Source organism: Seriola lalandi, unplaced genomic scaffold, assembly GCF_002814215.2.
Source record: "Seriola lalandi dorsalis isolate HSWRI2012SDOR001 ecotype SW California unplaced genomic scaffold, Sedor1 jcf7180002054907, whole genome shotgun sequence".
Classification (NCBI taxonomy): domain Eukaryota; kingdom Metazoa; phylum Chordata; class Actinopteri; order Carangiformes; family Carangidae; genus Seriola; species Seriola lalandi.
The window spans coordinates 560983-579781 of record NW_019525459.1 but is presented as its reverse complement, the minus strand read 5'-3'; the positions used below and the strand labels follow the sequence as shown (position 1 = coordinate 579781).

At 41.7% G+C, this 18799-nt stretch overlaps 1 protein-coding gene across 1 annotated transcript in view; it reads left to right on the top strand.

Moving 5' to 3' along the window:
- Positions 1-15765, top strand: part of LOC111672988 (uncharacterized) — a 38359-nt gene extending 22594 nt beyond the window's left edge. Inside the window, exons 24-66 of the mRNA XM_023430594.2 lie at positions 26-70; positions 148-201; positions 334-378; positions 508-561; positions 1114-1158; positions 1325-1486; positions 1596-1649; positions 1765-1818; positions 1907-1951; positions 2691-2744; positions 2857-2901; positions 2985-3038; positions 3831-3884; positions 4022-4075; positions 4178-4285; positions 4395-4484; positions 4567-4620; positions 4806-4913; positions 5099-5206; positions 5308-5361; positions 5515-5568; positions 6987-7094; positions 7211-7264; positions 7603-7656; positions 7752-7805; positions 7906-7959; positions 8110-8217; positions 9217-9270; positions 9985-10038; positions 10163-10216; positions 10434-10487; positions 10572-10679; positions 10775-10828; positions 11287-11340; positions 11414-11521; positions 12132-12185; positions 12306-12341; positions 12440-12493; positions 12745-13063; positions 13285-13397; positions 13603-13671; positions 14505-14738; positions 14824-15765. Coding sequence (XP_023286362.1) covers positions 26-70; positions 148-201; positions 334-378; positions 508-561; positions 1114-1158; positions 1325-1486; positions 1596-1649; positions 1765-1818; positions 1907-1951; positions 2691-2744; positions 2857-2901; positions 2985-3038; positions 3831-3884; positions 4022-4075; positions 4178-4285; positions 4395-4484; positions 4567-4620; positions 4806-4913; positions 5099-5206; positions 5308-5361; positions 5515-5568; positions 6987-7094; positions 7211-7264; positions 7603-7656; positions 7752-7805; positions 7906-7959; positions 8110-8217; positions 9217-9270; positions 9985-10038; positions 10163-10216; positions 10434-10487; positions 10572-10679; positions 10775-10828; positions 11287-11340; positions 11414-11521; positions 12132-12185; positions 12306-12341; positions 12440-12493; positions 12745-13063; positions 13285-13397; positions 13603-13671; positions 14505-14738; positions 14824-14970 — 3393 coding nt within the window. The 3' untranslated portion in view covers positions 14971-15765. The remainder of the gene's footprint in view (positions 1-25; positions 71-147; positions 202-333; positions 379-507; positions 562-1113; positions 1159-1324; positions 1487-1595; positions 1650-1764; positions 1819-1906; positions 1952-2690; positions 2745-2856; positions 2902-2984; positions 3039-3830; positions 3885-4021; positions 4076-4177; positions 4286-4394; positions 4485-4566; positions 4621-4805; positions 4914-5098; positions 5207-5307; positions 5362-5514; positions 5569-6986; positions 7095-7210; positions 7265-7602; positions 7657-7751; positions 7806-7905; positions 7960-8109; positions 8218-9216; positions 9271-9984; positions 10039-10162; positions 10217-10433; positions 10488-10571; positions 10680-10774; positions 10829-11286; positions 11341-11413; positions 11522-12131; positions 12186-12305; positions 12342-12439; positions 12494-12744; positions 13064-13284; positions 13398-13602; positions 13672-14504; positions 14739-14823) is intronic.
- Positions 15766-18799: the final 3034 nt, after the last annotated feature.

Genomic DNA, 18799 nt, shown 5'->3' with positions numbered 1-18799 from the left:
TACTAATGCTACACCTCTCCTACAGGGCTTCCCTGGTCCTCAGGGGTTAGTGGGGCTGCCAGGAGAGAAGGTAAGACACTTGTAGTTGGATTTTACTCTGTGGGGTGCAGAAGTCGATATAATGGACTGGTCTTTTTTGTCTGGTAGGGGCCTCAAGGGAAGAAAGGGATGCAGGGCTTACCTGGAAACGATGGGCCCCCAGTGAGTACATGCAGTGTTTGTGCTTCCATATCTCAGAGGACTCTTATTGACATAATGCATTCCCTCACCCTTAATCCTAACCTTAAAATCACAACTACATGCCTAACTGCAGTTTGGCTCTCTCGTTAACAGGGTCACCCTGGAAGGGAAGGAACTCCAGGTGAAAAAGGACTGCCGGTAAGTCTGTTGTACAGTATGCATGTATCTGTGTTAGTGTACAACACATGTACTGTATGTTGTGCTGCTGTTGCTACAGTTGAAGAGTAGGTGTCAGTCATCTTAATGTGTATTTGTTTTCATTTGTAGGGTCCTCCAGGAGTGCAGGGGCCTGTTGGATACCCTGGACAACGAGGAGTTAAGGTAGACAATGCAAATCAGAAGATTTGGTTTGACACTGAAACCTAGTAACCACATGAGTTTGTATGTATTACAAGATTTATTACAGGACACAATATGGTATCCAAGGAGAAGGATTATTGGTTTTTTCATCAGTTGTGTTTCAGAAATTCATACTTGAGCACTGGAAATGGCAAGAAAACATATGATTATTTGAATAGCTATAGAAGCTATAGAAAAGAACAAATGTACCCAATTTAAAACCATATGGGGAGAAGTATTACAAGCTGTGAGTACACTAAATCCCTGGCTTTAAATTGGTAATCTGACAGGACAGGCTGATGATATCCAGGTCTGAATCATTGTGACCTGACCCAGGTGTTTAACTTTAAATTAGCTAGATGTTCTTGATGGAGATAAACTGTTTATGAAGGTGAAGGTCAGCATGCTAGCAGTTTTATATGCTCGCAAGCTCATGCTAATTTCATGAACAGCCAGTAATATTATATCATGTGTTTTCTATTTTGTGGTTGATTACAGTTTTGTTGTTTTGTTGTATCATTTCCTGTCTGACAGGGAGCAGATGGAATCAGAGGATTAAAGGGAAGCAAAGGCGAGAAGGTGAGAGAGACAGAAAACAGTCTGTGCACATTGAGGATGTTTCGTTGTCTGAAAATATCATGTTACCTCCACTGTTTAATTACAGTATGCAAGCTCTTTCTACTTCCATCTGTGATTTTATGTTGTCTGTTAAACTGGATTTTCCTCCACTTGGCTCTGTTGGCAGGGAGAAGACGGTTTCCCAGGGGCCAAGGGGGAGATGGGAGCAAAGGGAGACACTGGAGATAATGGAGCTCCGGGTACCCGAGGAGAAGACGGGCCTGAGGGGCCCAAAGGCCTGATGGGTCCTCAAGGAGAAGCTGGCCCTTCTGGTACTTCTGGAGAGAAGGTATGCAGCTATGTTAGCAAGTATAATACTAATTGTAATTGATAAGATGTTCTCAACTCATCTGGTACAAAAAACTAGTTCAAGATGAGTCACACTGTCTCTCTTTTAGGGGAAACTGGGAGTTCCTGGTCTGCCAGGATATCCAGGACGACAGGGACCAAAGGTGAAATGAATACAGTAATCAACACTTGATTGGATTAAATTAGGCAAGTTACAGATGTAGTGTGTGCAGTGTGTCATTCATACAAAGTGAATGTTTGTGGATTCCTCCTCCTCAGGGTTCTGATGGTTTCCCTGGTGCTCTGGGAGATGCAGGAGAGAAAGGGAAAAAAGTGAGTAGTGGGTGTAAAATCATAATGATGATATGTCAGGAAATCCGAATTTATCCATTAACATCCTGTTTTTTGTGTTGTCACTCAGGGTCCTGCAGGACAACCAGGAACCGCGGGCCAGAGGGGTTCAAATGTGAGTGCTGTGTCTCAAAACATTCCCCAGTTCAGTAGGTAATGGATTGCACTTTTAAAACCAGGTCTTGTGAGTAGGAATTGAGGGCTGAAGTCCCGGCCCGCTCTCGTGGCTGTCCTCTCTTCCAGTAGCTTTAGTAACTCAAGGGTCTTCTTGCTGAAGGTTTTTTTTGTATTTCTGAAAAGACGAAACATTTATCCTCCCTGTTGTGAACTACATTGCTCTAATACTGCACTGGCAAGTAAGAGGTCCACATCTCGTCATTTTAATAAAAATAAAAGGATTATCTTGTTAGAATTCAGCCAAAATTTCAATGAGGATTTGACAGTGTAACAAAGACTTATGGGACATGTTGTTGTTGAATGCTAATTGCCTTTTATCTTGGTTAAAATGTGTTCAGGAAGAGGCATTACAGCCCCATTTAGATAAGATATGAAAATCCATGGAGATTATGGAGTAGCCTCAATGCACTTCTGCTTCAATACACCCACAAATGTGAGTGTTATGATAGCTACACGAATATTTATATATATATATTTTTAGCTATGCTAGTGGTGTGTCTCTAGGGATGTCATTATGGTTGACATTTTTGTTTTTATCAGTCCCTGAATGCACTTTACAGAGGCCCACTACTTCCTGAACTGGGTTTGGATTAGTTTGAATCACACCATATGTGTTGGGTCAGTAAAAGTCCAGGAACATCCTGGCTTTGGTGTCACTCATGTTTCTTCTTCTACAGGGTGCACGTGGTTCCAGAGGAGCAAAAGGGCCTACAGGGAAATCAGGAGAAAAGGTCAGCTGACTCTCAGCCAATAGTAACACCCCATCAGTCTTTACTGACGGATGAATACACTTACTTTTTTTTATCTCACTCTATGTTCTCTGTCTCGCTTAAATTTTCATAGGGTACCTCAGGACATGATGGGCCCCCAGGATCTACTGGAGAGAGGGTAAGAAAAACACTAGTAACATATCATATCAATTAATAGACTGATTGATTGCCTATTATATTGGCTGCATTATGTTTTTTTAGGGACCTCAAGGGCCGCATGGAAGGAACGGAGAGCCAGGACCCAAAGGATCAAGCGTGAGTGGCAAAACATACACATCCATACATAAAATTAGGGCTGGATGTTGTTCAAAAATTTTGAATAGTGGTACTGATACTGATCTTGACTTTGATACCGATTCTTAATGATACCTTTTTCTTTACCAATTTCATTCAACCCATTTTAACAAAAAGACAATGACAATCACCAGCATTATTAGATTTTGGTCCAAGCATGCTGCGTGCTTGTTGTGCTCACTGACACTGACGAGATTTACTCATTTACTCATTGACTCTGTAGGTGATGAATGATGAGCCATTTCCAAATCCTCGAAAGTTCAATACGCAGCCCTACATAAGATTACACACAAACAAAAATTTAGACTTGATTCATTAGTCATTATCTTAATTTTGAACTGTGTCTATCAGGATAAAGATTTACTCCACCACTACACTTTTTTTTTCTTTAAATTGATTAGTTTTTATTTAAGATAGGACCAAAACAGGAACAAACTAAGTTCATAAATCAATCTAAAATCTCAATGTTTTAGCCATTAAGAAGAAAAAATATTCATCTACAAGCCTGTTTATTGTGGCTTTGAGGGTAGTGGTGTCTTGCTGTGGTGCAGGCTGCATGGTACCGACATTTTATTCTGCTTCAAGTCATTTTCTGATCAGAATTGTAAAATTTTTCTGTCTGAGATTACACAAGATTATACCAATTTCTGTCCTGAGCCCCCTTTAATTTCTCACCTTGGTCTTGGCACATGTGTGTATTTATGTGTCTGTCTGTGTGGTTTTGTGTGGATGCATGTTTGTGTGTGTGTGTAGGGTCCCGCTGGGAAGGATGGACTTCCAGGTCACCCAGGTCAAAGAGGAGAGCCGGTGAGTGAGGTCATAGGAGGTCATCAGTTACTTCACTTTTTCTTTGAGAAATGGTCTTCACCACACACACACACACACACACACACACACACACCAGAATATGTTTTTCTTTGACCTTGACATTTCTGTGACTGCAGGGATTCCAAGGGAAGACGGGACCTCCGGGACCCTCAGGTGTTGTGGGGCCACAGGTGAGTTCAACAATGTGAATCACTTTGTTATGTAATATATCTCTTGCCTTGTGGCGTCTGTACTGGTGTAACTGAAACAATCACTTGTGTGTGTTTTTTCAGGGCAAATCAGGAGAGTCTGGCCCACCAGGGGACCGAGGTCACCCAGGGGCACCAGGTGTACCTGGAGAGCATGGTTTACCTGGGGCTGCTGGGAAGGAAGGTGGAAAGGTGGGTCCACACAGTTGTGTCACACTGATTGTTATCATTGCATACACTATAGTTCTTTGGGTTTTAGTCAACAATGTTTTTTTCATTCTTCTGTCTTTTTCTTTCTCAGGGTGACCCAGGATTACCTGGGACACCTGGGAAGAACGGTCCTCCAGGACTGAAAGGGTTCAGGGGGAGCCGAGGAGCACCTGGAATAATGGTAACACACAGAAACACAGACCACACTCCAAGGAAATTACTTGATTTCTTAATATTCTAAATAATATAAGTGATTTTTCCAGGGGCCTCCTGGTCTGAAAGGAGGATCAGGACCAACAGGATCCCAAGGAGCCATAGTGAGTTCGAGTACATCTCTTTTGTTTTTACAGTTCATGTTCAATGTGCTTTCCTGTGAAATGAGAGCATATTTCTTCGGTTGTGTATTTTTTCAGTATAATATTTTATAATTTTTGTAGCAAGTTAAATTAAACGATGATCAATTGGTGTCTGAACAAATTCACATGAAAAACTCTGTCCATAGGGTGCATCAGGTGAGAGGGGCCCTCCAGGAACAGCTGGTGCCATCGGACAGCCGGGTCGGGCCGGATCAATCGGAGGACCTGGACCAATGGGAGAAAAGGGGGAGCCTGTAATTAATTATTTATGTCTTCTCATTAGACTTAATTTGTTTTCAATGATTCTGCATTTCATTGACTCAGCTCATGAGGCATATGAGTGTGGATGGAAAGAAAAACCCCGTTAAAAATATCAGTGTTTGTGTTTATAGTTTGCTTGCAGAATAACACGTGTTAAATGTGTGTGTTTGTGTTCCAGGGAGAGAAGGGTCCTATTGGGCCAGCAGGTCAGGATGGAGACCAGGGACCCTTAGGGATGCCTGGAGCTACAGGTCCTGCAGGGCCTCCAGGAGACGACGGGGATAAGGTAATCCGTGTGTCTCTGGGAGTCTGAGAGGCAAAGTGAGGGTGTATGTGTTTTTGCTGTGGTAATAAAGTGTGTATGTGTGTGTGTGTGTGTATCCACAGGGAGAGCAAGGAGGCCCCGGGCAAAAAGGCAGCAAAGGAGACAAAGGGGAATCAGTGAGTTTACAGCTGGAAAAATACATAAATGTGGATTGTACTCCATAATCAGAGTAGGTCTCATCTTGTCTTAATGTTTCTCTCTCTCTCCCTCTCTCTCTCTCTCTCTCTCTCTCTCTCTCTCTCTCTCTCTCTCTCTCTCTCTCTCCACAGGGTCCTCCAGGCCCAACTGGCACTCAAGGGCCCATCGGTCAGCCAGGACTCCCAGTGAGTCTGCTGTTCTCTTTGTATTCTCAGTGTCTTCATCCCTCTGTCCATTAGCTATACCACTTATCCTCTGAGGGTCATAGCTGACACTGGGTGAGGGCAGGGTACACCTGTCCAGGGTGCACCCTGTCACATGTCTATCACAGGGGTGACATATAGAGATAAACAACCATTCAGACTCACATTCACAGCTACCACCATCAATTAACCTGACCTGCATGTCCTCAGACTGTGGGAGGAAGCCAGAGTAACCGGAGGAGAAACCCACGCAGATACGAGGAGAACATGCAAACTCTGGCCGACTGGAGACTCAAACCTAGAACCTTCCTGCTGTGAGGCAACAGTGCAACCAGGCAACCAGTATCTGCCACAGAGTCTTGGAAACTAAAATACCTCAAATCACACTGTAGCACAGACCTAATGAGAAACTCTTGAATCACTACATTTACACGCACTCAAGACTCCAGGTTACTGGAGGACACATGCAGTGTAGTAACCTGGTTACTGTGGATCTGTGTATACATGCATGGCTTTCACATTTTAACTGTATCACTGAGTCAAATGTTCAGAGCTAGAAACCAACCTGTTTAGTTGCTAGTAGAGGCTACTGTGTATTTGTTTCAGTTTTACTTCGAATTTGTGTGAATTATTTTAAATGTAAGAGTGTATCGCGATGTGTAATTATCGCTTCTTTTGCTGCTTCGTCGTCACAGAAATATTTTCCCTGTCTGAAGTGTTTATGATGCACACGCTTACTTTTAAAAGCTGAAGAAAAAAACAAAAACATGGCCAAGAATTCAACCATGGAGAAATCAGGTTTTTCTAATCCCCTACCCCAATTATGGAAATATTATTTTTCATTTACATGACATTCAAGAAATCAGCTATAACATACATCAATATACCCTGAGTCAGAGCAACAGCCAGAGCAGCCACACAGGCAAGGTCACTGAACTCAAGTGTGAAAATTGCAAAGAGAGAAATGGAAGTAGACAGCAAGTGTACTCGATTGAGAGAGGTGGTTTATAGTTCTTTAAAAATGCAGCGCAGCGAGAATACAACCATTTTTTTAAAGGAAGAATGTACACAGTTCAGCTTTGGCCCACATCTGGTGCTCTTATAGGTGACAGCTGTGAGTCTGGTCACTGTTTGTAGAGACTTCAGTTTGCAGTTTAGTTCAAAAGACTTCACTGGTAAACCACAGAATTACACTGAATTACATTGTATGAGCAATTCAAGTTTTTGTTTGACTTCTCCATTTCTGTATAAATAGACCATAACCACAAGAGCTCGCTGGTCTTTGACCGCTATCTTTACGATTTAAACAAAGATACCTTTTGATTTAGCCCTTAATTGTTTCACAGTTACAAAAAATTTCTCACTCTTTGTCTTTGTCATTCTCCTCCACTGTGTTGTAGGGTTTGGATGGAGAGCCAGGTCCCCGCGGCCAGCAGGGCATGTATGGTCCGAAAGGAGATGAGGGACTCCGCGGCTTTAAGGGCTCTAGAGGACCAATAGGATTACAGGTGAGATTTGTCCAGAAGTCAGGCTGCAGACCATTGAAGTGATGTTTTCTGAAAAGATGGAGTGACCTTGGAGCTCGACACTAATCCTTTAATCCTGTATGTGTGTGTTTTCCAAGGGCATGCCAGGCCTACCAGGAGAAAAGGGCGAGAGTGGACATGTGGGACTAATGGTGAGCTTATATCCTGTATAAAGATCCATCCTTTATTTACATTACATTTTCTTTCATTTACACAGAGTAATAAACGACCATCTTGCAATGGGATCACAGCAGCTGTGATGCCCGTCAACATGTTGACGTTCCGACCTATGAGTACTCACTAGTTATTACTACATTATAATATGAGTAATAAGTTTCATGGCTGCATCTTGCATGGTCGTGATGTTGTCCACAGACAGACAGACACCTGCCAAAGTACTAAACACTGTGGTAGTTCCCGCCACAGTAGGTGTCTCCGAGACTACTAATGAGTAATTGTTATTTCTTCTACATCATATCCCTGGTTTTAGGGTCCACCTGGGCAACAAGGCCCCTCTGGCCCTCAAGGACCTGTTGGGGGACAGGTAAGTCCGACAGACACATTTTTGCATTATCTTTGCATCTAGTCAAGCACTTGTTCTGAAATTGGAAGAAATACTATGATCTGTGTGCTGCACAGGGTCCGAGCGGTCGAGTAGGAATGGTCGGACAGCCAGGTGTTGTTGGAGAGAAGGTGAGAAAAACTGACAAGATCACCTTTTAGATGCACATTACAATGTTCAAATAATTGATCTCTGTCTGTGTTTAATGCCCTCAATTTATTTCTATATTAGGGGGAGGATGGTGAGGCGGGTGACCCTGGGCCAGTTGGTGTTCCAGGAAGACACGTGAGTTTGTTTGGTTTTCTTTGGGGCCACTCCTTGAAGACATCTTCAACTGTTATGCCCACCATCTTCATTTTTTAAGCTTAATTCATTGTTATCCTCTGCCTCACCCTTCTTTATGACTGACTCTGCTCTAACCCTTTATTACTTTAGGGAGAAAAAGGAGACCAGGGGGAGAAAGGAGATACAGGCCCTCCAGGAGCAGCTGGTCCTCCAGGAGCCAGGGGCACACCAGGGGAGGATGGAGCCAAGGGCAATGCTGTGAGAAACACTAAAACCGATAACAGTCTTCATCACTCTACTGTTATGTACTATGCAATACAATGCAGCACAAAGCACTGTAACTCAGTATGAACCTGTATAATATTGCTCAATGAACTTTAGTACAGTCTGTGGTACCATAACGTTACTGTGCCCTGCCCTAGAAAAGTGAAGCACAGTGATGAAATATTTGATAAAAAAGCGAGTAAAGACTGAAATCTGACATTCTTCCCTCTGTTTACTTCTGTAAAAAAATTATTTTATTATAGAAATGTATAAATTCTGTAACAACAGCATTTTACATTTTCAGTAACTACAAAACTGAGCCAAATAACACGTGAACATGTGTTAACTAAATGAGGCAGTAGCTGAATCCAGCAATAATGGAGAAAATAAACCTAACTAAACTGAACTCATGCTAAAGTTCACTCACTTAGCAGATCTCAGTAACTGCCACTGCAGCTTTCGATTCAAGTGAAATTCATGTGATTTAATGAGGTTAAGTTACCTTTAAATCACATATTATTTGAACGTATTCAATTGTACATTACTTTTTTATACTGATTTCAGCCTAAATTAATAGTAGACGATCAGACAGTGACTAAGCAAAACAGAGATACTTTTAGATAGATAGATAGATAGATAGATAGATAGATAGATAGATAGATACTTTAATTATCCCCAAGGGGAAATTCATTTTAATCTCTATAAGCCAAAGAGACAAAGTCGTAAAGAAAGTTGAAAGAACACTTTTCCTTGTCCTTTTTCCTCTTGCATTCCATGAAGATTATCCAGAGAAATTAATCTTCCTAAAAAGGCATAAAATGAAAAATGAAGTTACAATCTTTCTGTTTGTTGCAGTTTGTCGACTGAACTGTCTTCACTTTACTGCTGCTGTAGTTAGTGCTCTCTGTCCTTGTAAGGCAGTACATGATTCGCCACATTTATAGCCTATTCTGTTGTACACTATTACTAGCTCAAGCTGTCTCACTCCCTCAGGGTCCTATAGGCCTCACTGGGGACCTCGGACAGCAGGGAGAGGCTGGACCCAATGTGAGTGCCTGCTCTTTCTATTTGTCCTCCTTTCCCCCTTATTCTTCTTCATCCTTTTCTTCTAATTCGCATTCCTTTGGTAGTTATGGAACTGTCTTGTCCAATTGCCAGAGCAAAGGCTGATCAAAAAGATCTTTAACTGGGATAGAACGCATGATTTTCTTCATCCAAGGATGTCACAGCAATAATTTGGCTTTTTGATTTGCACCATATTTGCAGGAACAGTTTGCTGTGTAATACGAAACCAGGAACACTGGTATGAGAAAATGAGGATTAAGTATGAGAAAATGAGGATTAAGCCAGACTTTAAACACATCAAAGATTTATACACAGAACTGCTATTTAACATAATTTACAGCTGCCAAATGAGTCAGTATTTGGAAGTGTTTAGTGAAAGCATCCTGATTTGGTTTAATCTGTGTCTGAGGATGTTAATATGTTGAGTTGACTTTTTAAAAAGGAGATTTTTGGTGGCTAAGACAGGGTACCTTGTTCTCTCAACTTACATGATGCTACAGATTTCTTGGTTGCCGTTGTTCTCTAGTGTCTTGTAAGCCCATACAGGCTTAGCACCATGGGGTGCACTTAAAATAGATCAATTCATCAGGCAATCCTCTACCTCTGCTCGTGTTACCTTTAAGACATCTTCAACTTTATTTTCTGGTCAAACTTTGTGTAGTTTTCCTCTGCCCACCTTTTTTTTTTTCTCATCAGGGTGTGGATGGTCTGCCGGGGTCTAAAGGAGACACAGGCGATCCTGGAAAATCTGTGAGCTACTCTCCTCTACATCACACACCATGCACTATGATATCCATGATGTTCATAAGCATTAAATATGTTGTCAGCAACAACACAATGACTAGCCATGTAACCTATTCTTTAAATTTCTCAGGGACCACCAGGAGCACCAGGGGAACCTGGACCATCTGGACCTCCTGGGCGAAGGGTTTGTGTTGTTGTGTTTGTCAGATCCTGCATTCACCTCTGATGCACTCATTTCTATTTCCTGTTAGATTAAGTAAAAAATGAAGCCCTCTTTCCCTGGTTGTATGAGGTTGCAAGTATTTTTCTTAATGCATTCTCTCAGCGCGTGTGTGTGCGTGCGTGTGTGTATATCTTCATGACAGAGTCAGGTAAAAATGTTTTAAAATGTTGTTCTCCAGGGTCACTTGGGTAAACAAGGGAAGGAAGGAAAGGCAGGCCTGAAAGGAGCAAAGGTGAGTGTTAGAAACAACTCTTTGAATCATAACTTCTGAATCCTACCAGTTTCTGAAGGTCATTCTGTTCCCTGTTTGTTTCAGGGTGCTGCTGGTTTGGAGGGTCCCATAGGGAAAACAGGGCCTGTGGGGGCCCAGGGGCATTCTGGCAAGCCTGGCCCCCAGGGTCTAAGAGGGATTCCCGGCCCTGCAGTAAGTTAGTTCAGTGACAGCACAGAATGAATCAGAGAAGCACAGAAAAAGATGAAGGTTAAGAAACAGTTTCTATCTCTGTGTCTTTCTTTCAGGGTGAGCAGGGTTTAAATGGACCACCTGGCCAGACAGGACCACCAGGTCCCATGGTAAGATGACACGTCAAATATTAATTTTCAAAGATTTTTTTCATGACAGAATGGAGGAAATCATCTGCTTTTTTGCTGAGAGTTAGAATAGAAGATCAATATAACTCTAATGTGTGTATGATAGATATAAAGCTACTGCCAGTATCCAGTTAGCTTAGCTTAGCACAAAGGAGACACTTATATTTAGAGAACAGACATGAGTGTGGTGTTGATCTTCTTATCTAGCTCTCAGCAAGAAAGCAAATAAGTGTATTTCCCAAAATGTAGAACTATTCCTTTAAGACAAGAGATAGAATTTATTGGCATTATGACAAAAAGGTTCAGCTCGTTTCCTTTGCTGTGAAAATATAGGATGATGACCCTTTACCAACTTTTATTTCTCAGTCAGAGTATTAGATGAGTGGGTTTTATTATATGCACAGCTCCTTTTTGACCTCGTCATAACTTCATCTTCTCAGGGTCCACCAGGATTACCAGGACTAAAGGGAGACCCTGGCAAGAAGGGAGACAAGGTGCGTGCATACTTACACACACAAGTATTTAACTGTGACTATGACCTCGATCTTATTTGTGATATCTGTGCAGGGTCACGGTGGACTAATTGGTCTGATAGGGCCCCCAGGAGACATTGGAGAGAAGGGTGACAGAGGATTGCCAGGAAACCAAGGACTACCAGGTCCAAAAGGAGATGAGGTGCTACAAACATACACAAATACACAAGCCTGAATTATAAACCAGGCGATGTAGACAACCTGTCTGCACCTGTCTGCAGGTCTGTCTCATGTTAGTTGGTTTGTGATAGTGTGATCTCATGCCTTCATGAGGGCTCCTGTCATTCTGTTACTATAACTGTATGCAAAATTCAGTTCACTGTATACAACGGCAGAAACATAAAATATAACTTCTTTGATCAATGAAAATTCACTATAATGTTGCCCATAAGGCTACTGAACGTTGTCTGGGGCACCGCTGGCAGGTTAATCCCTGTTCAAAAGAGGAGGCTGGCAATATTCTCTGTCTTTCTAGTTGTCCTCAGATCCCATGAAAAGATCAAAAGGAACATTTTTCAAACAAGTATTTTCTTGGATCTTGGGCCTGAGAGCAAAAGACAGGGTAGGAAAGACAGAAAGTTTTGAAAGACAGATTAATGCATAGTTGGTTTTGGTCTTTTCATGGGTTTTGTCAAGAATAAGCTGCTTTATTCTTCACAATCTCTACAGAGATACAGAGCAATGCTTTGTAGTCATTACTTCAAGCAGATCTACTTGTTCTCTTCATCTGTTTCTTTTGTCTTTTCTATCAGGGTCCATTTGGCCCACCAGGGCCCCCCGGTCCTCCTGGACCCACAGGCCTGTCTGTGAGTACACAGGATTATATTGACAATACATTGCCTACAAACCCGCATCATTGTTAGCACAGAGTTTGCTGGAATCCATCCCATCTCTGTGTCTCTCCTCTTTCTTTATCTCTCTCACAGGGTGCTATTGGCCTAAAGGGCTCTAAAGGAAACCAGGTAACTATGACGCTCATTGTTTTATTAGATTCATTTCTTCAGTGCTATTACATTACACCACCGCCCAAAACTGATCATTTTGCTCTGTGTGTATTCAGGGTCCAATTGGTCCCAGAGGAGACACTGGACCTGCAGGACCTCCAGGATCACCAGTGAGTTCTGATTACAGTTCAGCAACTTTACAAACCTCATTTACTTAAATTTACATCTGTGTGACTTCACCCATACTCTCCTCCTCTCACCTTTTTTCACTTGTATCTGTCTGCTTCAATAAACTCTCCTCTGCAACTGTTTCTTTCCCTTCACTTATTATCCTTTCTTTGCCCTTCTGTCTCTCCTCTCCTCTCCTCTCCTCTCCTCCTCTCCTCTCCTCCTCTCCTCTCCTCTCCTCTCCTCTCCTCAGGGGCTGCCAGCCGCTGGAATGGCCCCCCTACCAGAGCGAGGACGGAGAAGGAGAACCCACGACTCGGTGGATGGTGCTGCACTTGAACAAGAGGAGCGGGAGGCAGTCGATGGAGGAGAGGAGGAGTGGATGCAGGGGGACCAGGCGGAGCAGGACGGTTGGACGAAGGAGACGGAGGGCCAAGGCATGGAGGAAGTGTTTGCATCTCTGTCCTCTATGAAAGTGGAGGTGGAGGGTCTGCGTAACCCACAAGGGACGTACCACAGCCCAGCCCGCACCTGTAAGGAGCTCTGGCTCCTCCACCCAGAGCTCCCCAATGGTACTTCATCATTTCTGTTTATCACAGCTGTCTGCCTGCATGTCTATACTCATTATCTCTGCTGTCCTTCTCTCTCTCTCTGTCTGTGTTTTTTCTTCTCCATCTAATATCAACTGTCTCCGCAGGATTCGTCACTCTTTGGTGTTTTTGTTGTTGACAGTGGTAGGAGCGTTGAGTTTTTTGACCCCTCTCCCCTGCCCTCCCTCTTTCTCTCTCTCCAGGTGAGTACTGGATAGATCCAAACCAGGGTTGCCATAGAGACTCCTTCAAAGCGTTTTGTAACTTCACTGCACAAGGAGAGACGTGTCTGTTCCCCGACAAGAAGTTCCAGTCGGTTAGTTTACATGCAGAAACACACACACACACACAATTGAGATTATTAATTAATTTACTTTTTGGGCATTTGATAAACGGTTAAAAGCTAACCGGAGCCTTTGCCAAAAGCTGAATGGCTTAGAGAGAGAGTAAACATTATTTAGTCATCACCTGTGTTGATTCAGTGAACATGAAACAGATTTTTGTTGTTTGTTTGCCATCAGGTGAAATTAGCCGCCTGGAAAGGGGAAAAGCACGGCACATGGTACAGTAAATTCAGGAAAGGAAAACAGGTATGATGTGATAATTTTGCATCCTATCAATGTTGCTAATGCATGTTTTTACACAACACTTCATGGAAAAGGACTTTGAATGTGAAAAAGTTTAATCAGAAGTATAAACACTGCTGAAAATGTGGGACATATCTAGTTGAATGCCAGATAGAATCATTTTTATCAGCTCTAAAGAGACACTTCATTTTCAAAGCAGCATTTGGCAGACACTGCTTTCCAGAGTGTCTAAAAATGCTGCTCAGAGTAAAACAAAACCATCAGCTGAACTAAAGTTAGACATTTGGCAGCAATCAGATCATATTAGTGATGAGCACACCAGAAGCTGTTATCTGATTTACTAACAAGCTTCAGCTGATTTTCTGTGTTATAGAACAGACAAGCTTGCTTTCTGTACTGATAAACAACAAGGGTAAAATTCCTTTCTACTACAGCAAAGACATTAGGTTTGACTCTCTGTGGTGGTACGTTCAGCTTGGCTGGTTGTTCTAATGAACAAAATCAGCAATGTTCAAAGGAAGGAAGCCTGCAAGCATTCTTGTCCTTGTTGCTCCACTGCCTAATAAACAGAATTTTAAGTGTTAAGTGGTAGCCTGGTGAGGAACACAAGGAGCAGAAGTTAAAAGTAAATCCTAACCAACAATGACCATGTTTAAGACTATGAAATGGAGGGTCGACAAAAACTGCTAATTGAGTCTTTCATGGCCTTTGTGACAGTGTTGCATTAAGCAAACAACTGAATGCACACTTCTGTTTACTTCATTCTGTATGTGTGTGTGTGTGTGTGTGTGTGTGTGTGTGTGTGTGTGTGTGTGTGTGTGTGTGTGATCCTCCAGTTTTCCTACTCTGGGTCAGATGGCGTTCCAATCCACATTGTCCAGTTGAACTTCCTGAAGCTGCTGAGCGCGACAGCCAAGCAGACCTTCACCTACCACTGCCTGAACTCTGCCGCGTGGCTGCACACCGCCACCTACGGCCACGAACACGCACTGCGCTTCAGAGGCAGCGACGGGGAGGAGCTGACACACGAGAACGCGCATTACATCACTGCACTGTACGACGGGTGTCAGGTGAGTAACACAGACATATATTTGAGCATGAACAAATACAACTACATATGTTATTTGATTGTGTGGTTGTTTTTCTGTCCTGCAGACACGCTCAGGGCAGGAGAGGACTGTGCTGGAATTTGATGCTCCACTGTCCAACACGCTCCCCATCATTGACGTGGCTGTGTCTGACTTTGGAAAGGGGAACCAGAAATTTGGTTTCCAAGTTGGCCCGGTCTGCTACAACGGTTAACCGAGTGGGGGGAGCTTACAGCAAAAGTAATTTAATAGGAAAAAGAGCCATGGACACTTTCTACATGCAGGGAGAGAACTACATTCAAGACTTACCTGGTGCCACATATTTATATGTCAATTTACCTACAACAGTGTTCCTTCATCTAAACATCAATCCTTTTATACACATTCATTCACTCAGACTCTCATTAATTCATATATTCATCACATACATTCTCTCAGCTGAGTCACGTACTGTGTTTTCAAGTGTTGACTGTCAAACCCTCAGTAACCTCAGTTATAAGGATTTTTCTCCTCCTTGTAGGAGAGAGTGGTGCTCTCAGATTCATCCATGTCTGCTCATACAATTATTGATCTATCCATCACACATAATAAAGTCTCCAAACATTATTATCAGTCAAACCCATAACCCATTTTCAAAAATACTAAAATACCATATTTCAACAAGATTCACCCACCCTGTTGTTCTGTGTCATCATCAAACCTCAATTTGTTGTGTAGTTTTTGTGTGTTGTTGTAATTTTGTTGTTATAATTATCTATTATGTAATGTATATTGGAGTGTAAGTCATCACGGTGCTATTATGTAGCTCCCTGCGGAGTACATTTCTTTGTAAAAGGGAACTGGGGCAGTGCATTTTTTTTATATTGTGGAGCCATGTTTTATATTTTTTTAACATAACAGAACCAAACTGTGGTATATGATTGCCTCAAGGTCTTTCTATGCATAGTTGTGTGGGGAAGTGACTGAGTAACATATTTTAATAAAAGTACATAATGTACATTTAAGTTAATATGATGAGATTTAGTTTTATTGAATGCATTTGTTGAGCAAAGCCAACAGAGGAAAGATTAAAGAAGCAGACAAACTCACCTGCTGCTCCTGCTCGTAGGTATGATCTGTTTAGGTCTGCACTTTGATGTGTTCTTCCAGATTGCTTGATGTACAGTATGTAATGTATGTCAAAACTGTTTTAAGGGATAGCAGTGTTTCTTGGTCGGTTGGTCAGCTGATCGACCGCTTTGGTCTGGATTGAAATATCTAAACAACTATTGTACAGATGTTCATGGTCCCCAATGATGAAACCGACGGATATTAAGGATACCCTGACTTTAACTCTAGCACCACCAGCAGGTCAAAGTTTTTAGATACCCAGTGAAAGATATCAACACACAGTATACCAGATTGGACTATGACTCTATGACATTCATGTCCCCCTCGGGTTGAATTTTGGTGGTCCCTTAATTTTTTGTTTTTAGATTGCCATAGTACATTATCACAGAGCCACTTGCATGGCTGTGACTGGACTTATTAGATCCATATTTGATGTATTACTACCTACTATTCATATAAAAATAGTTATGTGTGCTTAATGACCATATATAATGCATTTTAAAAAGAGCATGAAAAATATGACAAGGCACCAAATGGCCACTTAAGCCCCCTTATCCTGAAAGATCAGAAAAATAGATTGGGGCCATTCCATTAAATGCCCTTTAATTGATCAGTAAGAGCTTAAATTGTTTCTTAACGCAACTTTGAGCCAGTAATGGGATGATAACATGTATAAAGTGCTCTGAATTAAAAGCCTGTAACTACATTTTAAATCAACTCCAAGTGCTAGAAAATGGGGAGTTAAATTGAGCATGAATAGCTTTCTTTAGGTCAACAGTACACAGAACTAACTCCAACTAACTTTTAAAATAATTCCTTGTACTTGCTTTTAAAACATTAAATTAAGATGGAAGGCCATTCTTAAATTTCTGGCATGAAGCCAGGTTTTTCATCAACTTCCACTGTCAAGTAAAATGTTGCATTAATAGGCTTGTGTGTTTAAATGTGCTAGTATTTTGTATTCATTGTGCACTACAGCTTGAGCATGCACCATTGATATTTCTCTCTCCCTGCCCCAGTCTTTATTCATTCACCCTTAATGGTGATCCTCATCTCTCCCTGCTCTCCTCTCTACCCTGACATCTGCAGTACATCTACTGGGGACATTCCCACTGATGCTGAAACTTTAATGAGAGGAGGCAGATGAACACGGCTCATCCAGGAGTGTTTAGCTGCTAATTTTCAGCGATGAAATATAGATGACATGACATAAAAGTCAGTCACATCGTGTTTGACTACACCCAGATTGGGACCTAGTTTCGGGATCTGCATATTTGTTCTCTTTGAAGTACAACATTTCCTGCATAGAGTGTTTTATAGAAATAGACGTAGTCTCCGGGTTTGAAAAGTGAAGCCAATGCGGAAGTGCCTTTAATGTGCAATACCACCGAAGGTGGTTGGGAGCTGACTCCAAAAAACTCTGGTTTTACACGTTCAAAAAAACAATTTCTCTCATGAAATACTCAGTCGATAATTTTTTGCTGATATGGTTTTTTTCGGGTAAGTAAATGTTTATTTTCTGAACGTCCTACAGTTTTAATGTGTATGATGCACCCTAAAAGCTAGTGTGTTTTTTCTTACGTTTTTTGATCGGAGGACGGGAGACACTTAACATCCAAATTAATATTAGAGTTAATGTGAATTACTATCAGAGGCGGATTAGGGTGAAACACAATGAAAATGTGCACATACACACCGAAAATTTCTCATACACGCCAAAAACATGCGCATTTACACACCCCACCATCTAAACACAGGCTGCGTGTGTGTGTTAATGTACTGACTTCTGGATACATATGCGCTCATTGCGCTGCACGTGCTGTTTTCTGAGTGTGGGGACGTATTTCTCAGTTCGCCCGGAAGTTGTTTCAGTGGAACAGGAAGGCATCTGAAACGCAAGTGAGAACCGCCATTTTTAATAGCTACTTCCGGTTACAACATTTCAAAACGTAAGTATTCTCATATGAGTCTTGAATTTCAACGAGAAGTTGGTCGTATTTCATCAGTCAGCAAGTCATTGCATTTTGTAGATTATAAAGCGAAGTATAGTAGCTTTCGTTAGCAGACAGAGAAATGAAGTGCATCAAATAAAGGTGACTATGACTGCTGAAGATTGCAAAAAACAAATTGGACGCAGAAAAACTAGGAGCCCTGCGTAAGTTTTGCGATTGCTACATAGCCAATGTTAGCATTCACAGATGTTTATTTACCAATTTAGAGGAAACTTTTCTAGTTCAACATTAAACGTAATTTCTCAACCCACCAAGAGCTGTTTCCAGTGGTGGAAATCAGTGCCAATGTTAACTTTTATTTTACTTTCTAATTTTTATCACTTCTTTTCTTCTACTGAAGTTAGCATGCTAACCAGCTAGCCCTGGACCAGCCAGCCTGTGTTGTCACTTTCCAATAGCGAGTCACTGTAGAGTCCAGGTTGCCCTGAAGACGTAGCGCTGTTCAAAGGGCGTTATTATAACCTCTTGTATTGTAAATGCAGATGTGGCTGAAGCTCCTGGCAAGGGACTTTCAGCACCACCTGCTCTTGGCAAGAAACTGTGACGTGGCAAAGAAAACTTAGATACTTACAACTCACACTTTGTGCACCTCTTACTGTTGTGAAAGGGTATTAGACATTTAAGTTAAAGCTTTGATGCTGTTTTAAAATTTGTGAAAACTTTATTTGTTGGACCAGGTCTAGATCAAACACTATTACACAGCTTTGTCAAATCTGGACTAGATTATCTAAAACAAGTCAGACTATTGGTTCAAATTAAGATGACTAAAATTTTGAGTTTATGACGTTATATTCAATAAAATAATTCCAAAGATTGCAGATGGAAAGTGTCTTTTTTTTTTTAAACATGTTTTTATTTGAAGAAATGAACATTCATCACAGATTTCAACGTACATCATTTTTCTTATTCCCCCCCCACCCC